The sequence below is a fragment of the Dipodomys spectabilis genome, unplaced genomic scaffold (genome assembly GCF_019054845.1).
Source record: "Dipodomys spectabilis isolate Male_0828 unplaced genomic scaffold, ASM1905484v1 ptg000231l, whole genome shotgun sequence".
In the NCBI taxonomy this organism is placed as follows: Eukaryota; Metazoa; Chordata; class Mammalia; order Rodentia; family Heteromyidae; genus Dipodomys; species Dipodomys spectabilis.
In genome coordinates, this window is record NW_024870908.1 from 7,482,701 (window position 1) to 7,494,956 (window position 12,256).

A 12,256-nucleotide genomic window follows, 5' to 3' on the forward strand; every position below is an offset into this window, starting at 1 on the left:
GGAGAGACCTATCTGACATAACAATTTAGAGGAAAGATTTATTTATTTATATTTTGTGCTGATCCTGGGGCTTGAACTCAAGAGTCACAGCACTGTCCCTGAGTTTTTTGCTCAAAGCCAGTGCTCTGTTACTTGAGCCACAGCTCAATTTCTGGCTTTTGTTTTTGGTGCTTAATTGGAGATAGAGTCTAATGGGCTTTCCTGCCTGGGGATGACTTCAAACTGTGATCCTCAGATCTCAGCCTCCTGAGCAGCTTGGATTACAGGTTTGAGTCACCAGCGCCTGGCATAAAAGTTTATTTTTGCTCATGATTTTAGAGAGTTCACTGTGAGGGTGGTTGGCCCCATGCCTTGGGCAGATTATGACAGACGTATTATATATAGTAGGAACTTCTTCACCTCCTGGTGGACAGGAAGCAAAGACAGACAGGAACGGGAGGCGGGGGGAGAACCCCGTTACCTACTTCTAGGTCTAATCTGCTAGTTTCTAGAACTTCTACACACAGTGCCACCAACTAGAAACCTGGAATTTAACATGAGTCATTTAATATTGCAAACATACCATCTACATAATTTATGCCTATCTAATAACATACGCATTTATTTTCCTAGTAATTTTTTGTGAGAGTCTCACTGTGTTGCCCAAGCTAGACTTCAACTCTAGCATTAGAGTTCTTCCTGCTCTGGCCTTCTACAAGCACATACCACCATGCTTGGCTCTAATTTACTAATTCTTTAATATGCTCTCATTTTTCTCCCCAATTATAAATTTTATTCTATGAACCATATTGTGTATTACTTTAGCATCCCACACAGAACCTACTATAGCTGTAAGTATACTGTAAATGAAATGTATCAGTGTGTTAAGTTTATTGAAAAGTAGGTCACCCTTACCTGGAGCAAAGCATCCAGGTCACCTGAAGACAGTTTGAGAAAGACAAATCTCACCTTCTGCCTCAAACATAGAGATGAATCGGATTCCCATTGCCATGGCAACATTTGAGAAGAGACAAAAGCTGATCTTCTGGCCATAGCTCCTCTGATGGTAGCTAAAAGTGAGGTACAGGTAGGGGAGGTAGGTAAAGAAGAAGATGATTCCTCCTATAGCAGTTCCAACGTGGGCTGTAAGTTCAGAAGGAAAAACAGTTTCATTAGCAATGTGCGAAGCGCTGTGGCACGTGCTCCTTCTCTCAGCTCTGGTGAAGAAGGTGTCTCTGCACTTGTCTCAGCATTTCAAAAGGGAAGCAATTCTTTAAGAAACCTCTTATACTGGAACTCATCACTATTAAAAGACGCGGAATATTTGCAGCACTTAATAAATGAAAGGACCCTTACATATATTCATATTTGTGTAAAACTTGCTCTCTAAAACTGTACTAGTGTCTCCTACAACAAAAACTCTTTTCAAAAATGAGTGGTGACTTGCATTGCATCTTTAAGCCCAGCTTGGCACTACAGCAAGAGCTTTCAATGTATCATTTTATTCAGTCTGCACAACCTCCCTGTTTTTCAGAGAAGGAAATAGAAACATAGTCATATTAACTAAGTCTCCTCAGTGTCATGGAGCTAGTAAATCATAGTAATGGATTAAAGGTTTACCACACTGTATGCACAATGGCTCCAGATTAGGACAGGAGATCTATCCAGCCAAAGTTTTGCAGCTGAACACAAGTGAAATGCATATGTTTGACTTCAGAAAGTTAAGAGAATAAGAGTTGAAAATCTGGGGCTGGGAAGGTAGCTCAGCAGTAGAGTGCATGCCTTGCAAGCATGAGGTCCTGGGTTCGATTCCTCAGTACCACATAAACAGCCGGAAGTGGCGCTGTGGCTCCAGTGGTAGAACGCTAGCCTTGAGCTGAAGAGCTGAGGGACAGCGCCCAGACCCAGAGTTCAGGCCCCACAACCGACAAAAAAAAAAAAGTTGAAAATCTAAGGACTGGGGCTGGGAAGGTGGCTCAGTGGCAGAGTGCTTGCCTTACATGCACGAGGCCCTGGGTTCGATTCCTTAGCACCACATAAGCAGAAAAGGTTGGAAATGGTGCTGTGGCTCAGTGGTAGAGCGCTAGCTTTGAGCTGAAGAGCTGAGTTCAGGCCACATGACCGACCAAAAAAAAAAAAAAGAAAGAGAGAAGAGAAAGAAAAGAAAATCTAAGGGCTGAATGTGAAGAAGAGAAGTTTGCAAGTCTGGAAGGGGACACAAAGAGGAGTGCCATGGAGTCCTCTCAGAGGGCCGTCACTGACCTACAGTGGAGTCCTCTCATGTCCCCTTCCCTGGGTCTATACTCATTGTGTGATGGTTTGTGTGTGTACCACAGGCTTTTGTCGCTGGTTGAGCAGAGTGGACACCCAGAGTGTTATGAGAAGAAGTGTTTGAACAGGAATCTGAGGCACCAGAACTCCTTTTTCTTTTTGCCAGTCCTGGGGCTTGAACTCAGGGCCTGGGCACTGTCCCTGAGCTTCTTTTGCTCAAGGCTAGCATTCTACCATAGTACCACTTATGGCTTTTTCTGTGTATGTGGTACTGAGGAATCAAACCCAGGGGTTATACATGCTAGGCAAGCATTATACTACTAAGCCACATTCCCAACTCCACTAGAAATCCTTTCTTATTACGGTGTCTTAGAAGCCATCCTTTTCTTGTGCCCCAACTTCATAATCAAGATCTAGGAAGTTCCCATTAACAATGAGATGTACAAGACACTATGTTGAAAATGAACTTTACAACTTGGGGGGCAGAGGGAGGAGTTGGGGAGGTGGAAAGGGAAGAGATGGAAGGGGAAAAACAAAGGAGGGGGTAAAAATGCTGGACTGGATATGTACTCATTACCTTACTCATGTAACTACAACCCCTCTGTACAGTATCTTTACTACACACACACACACACACACACACACACACACACACACACACACACACACACAAACACACACACACACACACACACACACACACACACACACATATAATCTAGAAAGTTATCTGCATGTTCTACCACTTGAGCCACAGGCACCACTCTGCTTTGGATATCTTATCTTTCCATTTTCACTGAATTGAAACTTATCATTTACTTCCACTTGAAATTATAGTACAGTTAAATGAAGTGTTCAAACAAGCCTATAATGGGGATGTAACCATAAAACTGAAAACTTTGTTCTGGAAGAATACTACTTAATGGTATAGGCAATGGGAATGGCAATGCTTCCAGAAAAAGAAGTCACAAGCACCCACTGAGAGAAACTTATATTAGTACTTACCTTTTTCAAAGAACGTGCTTATCATGAATGCGAAGAAAATTGTGGCAATGGCAAAACATGTTAGAAAAACAAATATCAAACTAGGGTCGCTGTTCTTGAACACAGCCATGTTGTTCATCTACAAAACAATCACAGATATACAGTCTTTACATGGAGAGAATGTGGAAAAAGCATAAAGCATCAATCAACATTGTAGAAAAATATTTTTTAATATTCAAGATTATCTTAAGCTAAAAAGTATGTGTAGGCATATTTTAATGCAGACATGTAATTCAGAATCTACTGTCATTTACAAATTACTGTTAGTGCATGAGTCTTTTTTTGTAAAAAGCATGAGTGTGAATCTAATTTTTTTTGTTTGTTTGTTTTGTTTGTCCTGGGGCTCGAACTTTGGGCTTGGGTGCTGTCCCTCGGCTTTTCAGCTCAAGGCGAGCACACTACCATGTGAGCTACAGTGCCACTTCTGGTTTTCTAGAGGTCTAATGGAGATAAGAGTCTCGTGGATTTTCCTGCCCAGGCTGACTTTGAACCGTGATCCTCATCTCAGCCTCCTGAGTAGCTAGGATTACAAGCAGGAGCTACCAGCACCCAGCTGAATCTAATGTTTTATACAATGTGAATGTTTTCCTTCTTTTAACAACTGTCATTATCACTGATATATAAATTTGGTATTTCTTTTTTTTTTTTTTTGGTCAGTCGTTGGGCTTGAACTCTGGGCCTGGGCGCTGTCCTTCAGCTCTTCAACTCAAGGCAAGAGCTCTACCACTTGAGCCACAGCGCCACTTCCAGTTTTCTAGTGGTTTTTATTGGAGATAAGAGTCTCACAGACTTTCCTGCCCAGGCTGGTTTTGAACTGCAATTCTTAGATCTCAGCCTCCTGAGTAGCTAGGATTACAGGCGTGAGCCACCGGCGCCCAGCTATAGTGTCTTGTATCTTCCTTTATTCCCCTGTAATATTGGGGTTTGAACTTAAGGTCTCAGCAAACTAAGTAAGCACTCTACAACTTGAGTCACCTCTTATATCTTTCAGCAAACACAAGCAAGTATCAACATGAGGCTTTCCAAACTGTCATCGGTAACTGTATCTTTTTTTTTTTTGTCATTGTAGGGTTTGAACTCAGAGCCTGGGCGCTGACCCTAAGCTCTTTTTGCTCAAGGCTAGCACTCTACCACCTTGAGCCACAGCTCCACTTCCTGTTTCTAAGTGGTTAATAGGAAGTAAGCATCTCATAGGAACTTTTCTGCCTCAGCTGGCTTCAAAATGCAATCCTCAGATCTCACTCTCCCAGATAGGATTACAGATGTGAGCCAACATTACCTAGCTAATAACTGTATTTTAACAAATGAAAAGTCATTTGTTGGTGGCTCATGCCTGTAATTCTAGATTTATATGCCTGTAAATCTCAGAAGGCTGAGATCTGAAAATAATGGTTCAAAAGTAGACCAGGCAGAAAGGTCTGTGAGACTCTTGTCTTCAATTAACCACCAAAAAGCTAGAAGTAGAGCTATGGCTTAAGTGGTAGAGTGCTAGCCTTGAGATGAAGAGCTCAGAGACAGCACCCACATCCTGAGGTCAAGTCCTAGGACTAGTTAAAAAAAAATACAAGAAAATTGAAACATGTTTTTTTTTGGGGGGGGGGCAAGGAATAGGAGGATAAGAGAAAGGAGGTTGCCAGTGCAGGTGGCTCACGCCTGTAATCCTAGTCACCCAGGAGGCTGAGATCTGAGGATCGTGGTTCAAAGCCAGCCCGGACAGGAAAGTCCATGAGACTCTCATCTCCAATAAACCACTAGAAAACTGGAAGTGGTGCTGTGGCTCAAGAGGTAGAACGCTTGCCTTGAGCTGAAGAGCCCAGGGACAACGCCCAGGCCCAGAGTTCAAGCCTCATGACCAACCAAAAAAAAAGAGAGAGAGAAATGAGGTTGATAAATAGAGGAAGGATGTACGAACAGTCATTATATTCAATACAGAGGTAAAAATGGAACTGCCTAACTTGAGGGTATGGATAGGACTAGAAAGGATGGGGAAAACAAATAGAAAGGGGTGAGTGACACCGATCAAGAAGCATTGTAATCATAATTTGACTTGAAGTGAAACTCCTTTGTATAACTACTTTCAAAAAAGCAGGAATTATGTCTTATCTAACAGAAAACCAACAAACAAGATTGAGTAGACATTAAAAAATTGTAAGGGCTGGGAAGGTGGCTCAGTGGTAGAGTGCTTGCCTAGCATGCATGAGGCCCTGGGTTTCATTCCTCAGCACCACATAAGCAGAAAAAAGCTGGAAGTGACGCTGTGGCTCAAGTGGTAGAGCTCTAGCCTTGAATTGAAGAGCTAAGAGACAGTGCCCAGGCCCAGAGTTCAGCCCCCATAACCGACAAAAACAAAAAATTGTAAAAAAAAAAAAAAAAATTGTATCAACGGGCTAGGAATGTGGCTCAGTGGTAGAACGCTTGCTTAGCATGCATGAAGCCCTGGGTTCTATTCCTCAGTACCACATAAACAGAAAAAGCCGGAAGTGGGGCTATGGCTCTAGTGGTAGAGTGCTAGCCTTGAGCCAAAGCAACTCAGGGACAGCACCCAGGCCCTGAGTTGAAGCCCCATGACCAGCAAAAAAAATAAAATAAAAAACAATAAAAATTGTATCACCCACAACATACCAGATTTCTTTCTCACCTTTCATAGGTAAGCACATCCCAAAGAACAAGAGATATGTACCTCTGTGCAGAAGAGAACGGTCATAACAGAAACAGCAATGAGGACAGAAATAAAGAACATGATGAACCAAGCAACCCAGTGTAGCCAGCTGTCCAATCCCATCATACACATATAGTCCTAAAAAAAAAAAAAGCAAAAGAACCATCTATTACAGTCTAGAGTTTATCCTATCTGGTCCAGCTTGTCAGTCTGTTACTAAAAACCCATCAGCATGGGATGAAGCGTTGGGCAGGCTTATATTGGGGAGAGGCAGTTAGTGGGAACTGACAAGAGACTGAATGGGCTGGGAAAAAAGGAGTAAAAACCAGTGAGTTGTAGCTATCTGGTACGGTTATGGTACAGTAGGCATTGTATTAAAATTATTCTCTTTTTGAAATGGCAAGTATACTGCTAATTTCATTTACTGATGCCTCCTATAAATCAATGGGTCCTACTGTGTTGAGGATAAAGTATAAATTCCTTATATATCCTACTTTTAAATTCTACTGGCAAGCTGGGAATGTGGCTTTGTGGTAGAGTGCTTGCCTAGCATGCATGAAGCCCTGGGTTCAATTCCTCAGTACCAAATAAACAGAAAAGGCCAGAAGGACACTGTGGCTCAAGTGGTAGAGTGCTAAGCCTTGAGCACAGAGAGGCTCAGGGACAGAGCCCAGGCTCTGAGTTCAAGCCTCAGGACCGGCATAAATAAATAAACAAATAAAACAAATTCTATTAGCAGGGAAGTATTTATTTTTTTATTTTTTGGTGCCAGTATAGTCCTGGGGGCTTTAACTCAAGGTTCAGATGTGCCCTTTAGTTTTAGGTTTTCCTGTTCAAGACTGAGTCATAGCTCTACTTCCAGCTTTTTGCAGGTTAAATTGAAGATAAAGGGTCTCATAGACTTTTTTGCCTAGACTGTCTGTGAATGGCAATCTTCAGATAGTCTCCTGAGTAGTAGGATTAAGGGTGTGAGCCACTAGCACCCAGTTGGCAGTTGAAGTTTTTAAAAAGTGTTCTTTAACCTTTGCTCATTTTTTATTGTGGAAATGCCGTACAGAGGGGTTACAATTACAGACCAAGGTAATGAGTACATTTCTTATCAAGCATTGTTGCTTCCTCCTTTGTTTCCCCTTCTCACCCCTTCCCATCTCTCCCGCCCCCAACCTTTGCTTATTTAAAGAGAGGAGAAGGTGGCTCAGTGGTAGAGTGCTTGCCTTGCATGCATGAGGCCCTGGGTTCAATTCCTCAGCACCACATAAACAGAAAAAGCCAGAAGTGGCGCTGTAGCTCAAGCGGTAGAGCGCTTGCCTTGAGCTGAAGAGCTGAGAGCGCCTAGGCTGAGAGTTGAGGTCCACAACCGGCAAAAAAATAAAAAAATAAAATAAAGAGAGGAGAAGAAACATGACCAATCCAATGACCAAAATACAAAAAGTTGGTGCCCTGGCTCTCTTTACCAGTTTGTTGCTGAAGTAGTGAACATACAGGGAAGGTCAAACTTTGTCTAAATCAGAACTAAAAGGAATACTGGTCACCAGAGGATTATGGTTCAAAGCCCTGGCATAAAAGTTTGCAAGGTGGGGCTGGGAAGGTGGCTCAGTGGTAGAGCGCTTGCCTTGCATGCCAGAGGCCCTGGGTTCAATTCCTCAGCACCACATAAGCAAAAAGAAAAAAGCCGGAAGTAGCGCTGTGCTCAAGTGGTAGAGCGCTAGCCTTGAGCTGAAGAGCTGAGGGACAGAGCCCAGGCCCAGAGGTCAGGCCCCACACCTGACCAAAAAAAAAAAAAGTTTGCAAGACTCTACCTCCAAAATAACCAGCCAAAAGCAGGGCTAGATGCTATGGCTTAAGAGGTAGAACAAGAGCCTGAGTTCAAACTTCTATACTACCAAAAGAAACATAGTTATGAGAACCAATAATTAAAGAAAAGAAAGTACAAGAGAATATTTCAGCTAGGCATGGTGGTGAGTGGCTATAATCCCAGCACTTGGAAGATAAGGTAGGAGGATGCCAAGTTTAAGGCCAGTCTGAGCAACATTTCAAGTTCTAGGCCAACCTGGGAAACACAAAAAGACCCTGTCTGAGAAGCAAACAAAAAACAACAACAACAAAAAAAAAGACTGAAGATTTTATTTTAAAGGGTAGAAAGTAAGAAGTAATAGGAGAGAGTAGGTTAGTAGAAGAGTGCCAACACTGATTATTTCAGGAGCAACTGAGCATCATCAAACTCTATGTTGTCTTCCTACCTGACCTTACCATGAAAGGAGACTCACTTGAGGAAAATCTTTCCCTAGACCCTGCACAAGCACTGGCTGAACACCTTTCTGGTGACAGGCAGTAGGCTAGCCAAGCAGGACCTACTAAGCCAGACATCTCCAGTCTACGTGCAAAGATTTAGGTAATAATAATGGGTGGCATTCTGCAAACAGTAAGAAACGACTTCAGAGTTCCAACTCACTTGAAAGGTTGCTCTGCACCTAAGCAATATCTTACTTGTTTGGGCCACATTTTTATGCTGTTTTTCATTAGTAACCACCTCATATCCCTGTCTCAGAAGAGGTGTCTAGATACTATTACCTTAAGTTTTCTCTCCTTTTCCAGTGTAATGGAATTAATGATAATGAGCTCGATGCAAATGAAGCTAAGAATGAGGAGCAGAGGGAACTCATTCTGAAGCACCATGAAGAACTTGTCCTGGACATGAGGTCCATATGGGAACCTCTGCAATAGTACACTGAGACTCTCAAACAAGTTGACCGTTGCATTGTGAGCATGGTGCCACATGATGGCTTTATCCACAGCATGCTGAATGGCCAAGAAGCCTTCTTTATGGTAGCCTACAAGGAAACAGAATGTCAAACCTAAGAAATTAAGAAAAACTGAAGACAAGGAAACGACTGAGAGGATTCAGATGGATCATGGCTAGCCATTCAGTAAAACAGCAGCAGGGAAACATCCCTAGAACCCTCATGCTACAGCAGCTCAGAGAGAAGTGAAGGGGTCACCGGGGGTCCCTGGAATTGAGGCAATGGCATTTCCAAAATGGAGTTCTGGAGACCTGGGCAGAAAAATGAGAGATGTCCTATACAAGAACCTTCCAGCTAGGTGCCAGTGTCTCACGCCTGTCACCCTAGCTACTCAGGAGGCTAAGATCTGAGGATCATGGTTCAAAGCCAGCCTAGGCAGGAATGTCTGTGAGACTCTTACCTCCAATAAACCACTCAGAAAACCAGAATGGTGCTGTGGCTCAAGTGTAGAGCCACTAGCCTTGAGCTGAAGAGCTGAGTGACAGCACCCAGGCCCAGAGTTCAAACCCCATGACCGACCAAAAAAAAAAAAAATCTTCCAACTTGAGGAATTAAAGTTTTGATCATCTGACATGTACAGGATTACAGGATGATTAAACTCAAAATACATAAAAGACATTGAAGGACTTGCCTCTCCCCTTTTGACCCAATCTTTTTATGCATCTACAGATGGAATATTCAGGATTGACTCCACCTTATTCCCCTAGGTCAAGCAAGATACCAGGTGAGCAGGAACAGGCTTGACCACATGCCTGTCCACCGGCAGGTTATTCCCACCTAGGCCTGGCTGAAAGTCTCTGTCATCCCAGGAGGGACGTTCCATTCTGGACCTAACTGAAAGTACCCAGCCTTAGCCCTCCAGCAATTACAGCCTGATTTGTACTCTTTTGTTTCCTTGTTAAGACCCATATTAACCTAGACCCCAAATCCAGCCCCTTGTACAACCTCTAAACTCGGGGGAAGGTCTGTGCCCCTTGCTGGATTCCCTGTTGGCAATCCAGTCCAGCCTATTTCTTTTCCATTCTTGTCCATTTTGCTAACAGACATGGCCTCCCTGTGTGTGTTTTTTTAAGTTGTTACTGATACACAGTCCAGGATTATAGTCTCTGAATTGTGCTACCAATTACATGAAACTGTAAATACTTGAATTTGGTTTCCTACTTGGTAGGCATGCAGGCCCAAAGCTTCACACTAACTGTGTGATCATTCTTCAGTGAGAAACAGATTATCAACTTATTTTTCTTTTTTTTTTTTTTTTGGGTCTGGTTGTGGGGCCTGAACTCTGGGCCTGGGCGCTGTCCCTCAGCTCTTCAGCTCAAGGCTAGTGCTCTACCACTTGAGTCACAGCGCCACTTCTGGCTTTTTTCTTTTTGCGTATGTGGTGCTTGGGAATCGAACCCAGGGCCTCAGGCATGCAAGGCAAGCGCTCTACCACTGAGCTACCTTCCCAGCCCTCAACTTATTTTTCTATGAGCAATTAGTTTCTTAGAGGATAGCCAACTCTAATACTCTCACAGAGGGAGACAAAAAAAAATCAAAAGTGAATTGGAGCTGGGTGCCAGTGGCTCATGCCTGTAATCCTAGCTACTTGGGAGGCTGAGATCTGAGGATCACAGTTCAAAGCCAGCCTGGGCAGGAAAGTCCCAAAGACTCTTATATCCAATAAACCACTAGAAAACCAGAAGTGGCACTGTGGCTCAAGCGGTAGAGCGCTCGCCTTGAGCTAAAGAGCCGAGAGACAGCACCCAGGCCCAGAGTTCAAGCCCACGACCGGAAAAAAAGAAAAAAAGTGAATTGGAGTATTAAACTCATAAATTAACATGTTAAATTGAAACCCCTTTGTAAAACTATAAAAAGATAATAAAATATAAAACATTAAAAGGAGGAAAAAAATTCAGTGAATTAGAGAGTGTGAGTCTTTTGTGACAGATTGGCTCTTGGGCCTCTAAGCCTATCACTGGAGGGAAGGCTGGTACAGCACAGAGCAAGACATGCTGGCACCATCAGGGATGCTTGACTGGTACAACCCTTGGAAGCTATCATGGCATCAGTAAGAGTCAAACCCATGGTTTTGTGCATTGCTAGGTAAATACTCTCCCATTGAGTTATACCATCCCAGTAATACTCACGTTATTAACATGAAAAGAGAAAAGATAAAGGAACAACTAACTGTTTTATAGGAGCTTTAACCACTTAAAGAAAGCCATTTAAAGCCAGGCACCAGTGGCTAATGCCTGTAATCATAGCTACTCAGGAGGCTCAGATCTGAGGATCGTGGTTGAAAGCCAGCACAGGCAGGAAAGTCCACGAGACTCTTAACCTCCATTTAACCACCAGGAAAAAACCGAAAGTGGCACTGTGGCTCAGGTAGAGTGCTTGTTTTGAGCTGAAGAGCTGAGAGACAGCACCCAGGCCCAGAGTTCAAGCCCCACAACCAACCCCTCCCCCCCCCCCCCCCAAAAAAAAGCCACTTAAATGGCCATCTGTAGAGAACAATAATATGTTTTGTTTCGTTTTTTTTTTTTTTTTTTTGGTCGGTCATAGGGCTTAAACTCAGGGCCTAGGCACTGTCCTTGAGCCTCTTTGTGTTCAAGGCTAGCTCTCTACTACTTGAGCCACAGCACTACTTTTGGTTTTTGAGTTGGAAATAAATGTCTCACGGGGACTTTTCTGCCTGGGCTTATTTTGAACCATGATCCTCAAATCTTAGTCTCCTGAGTAGGTAGGATTACAAGGTATGAGCCACCAGTGTCCAGCAATATGTTTGTTTTTTTTTTTGGTCCGGTCGTGGGGCCTGAACTTTGGGCCTGGGCGCTGTCCCTCAGCTCTTCAGCTCAAGGCTAGCGCTCTACCACTTGAGCCACAGCGCCACTTCCGGCTTTTTTCTTTTTGCTTATGTGGTGCTGAGGAATCGAACCCAGGGCCTCAGGCATGCAAGGCAAGCGCTCTACCACTGAGCCACCTTCCCAGCCCCTTGTTTGTTTCGAAACAGAAGAGTTTATACAGAAACACAAGGAAGACTCCCACACCTTGTTTCTGTGAAATGCTTCCATCCTTCTTTTGAACAATTCTACATTTAACAATGTAAGCCTTATATTAAATGCCACAATTTCTAAATGAACTCCTTCAGCTACTTTGGAAATGCCCAGTTTAGCAAGTGTTGAGGTAACAATAAAAATAAAAATGTCATCATATATGTGCAACAGGACAAAAATAATGTGGTCATGGTAATGGCACAGGCTTTGGGAATTCCTTACCAGGAGTTCCTCCATCAGCATATACAATTTCCCGGGGTTCTTGGCTTGGGTTAGGAGGATAAAGAAAGGATGTGCACCAGCCTTCTAAGTCAGCTTGAAAATACACATGCTTCAAAGATAAAAGGTTCCTCTGAATGTAACTAAAGCGCAAGCTGTATTCAACCTTGAAGAATAAAGAGAAAATAAATTCAGCCATGAGATCCAGAGATCCAGCAATGACTCAGGACAGAGTAAAAGCGTGTTTG

The 12,256-nt window shown here is 43.2% G+C and overlaps 1 protein-coding gene across 1 annotated transcript in view; it reads right to left on the reverse strand.

Moving 5' to 3' along the window:
• Positions 1 to 12,256, reverse strand: part of LOC122123729 (ATP-binding cassette sub-family A member 17-like) — a 63,496-nt gene that overhangs the window by 44,994 nt on the left and 6,246 nt on the right. Inside the window, exons 4-8 of the mRNA XM_042698147.1 lie at positions 12,012 to 12,174; positions 8,525 to 8,784; positions 5,975 to 6,091; positions 3,256 to 3,373; positions 949 to 1,122 (exon numbers count right to left, since the gene is read on the reverse strand). Of these exons, the coding sequence (XP_042554081.1) occupies positions 949 to 1,122; positions 3,256 to 3,373; positions 5,975 to 6,091; positions 8,525 to 8,784; positions 12,012 to 12,174 (832 nt within the window). The remainder of the gene's footprint in view (positions 1 to 948; positions 1,123 to 3,255; positions 3,374 to 5,974; positions 6,092 to 8,524; positions 8,785 to 12,011; positions 12,175 to 12,256) is intronic.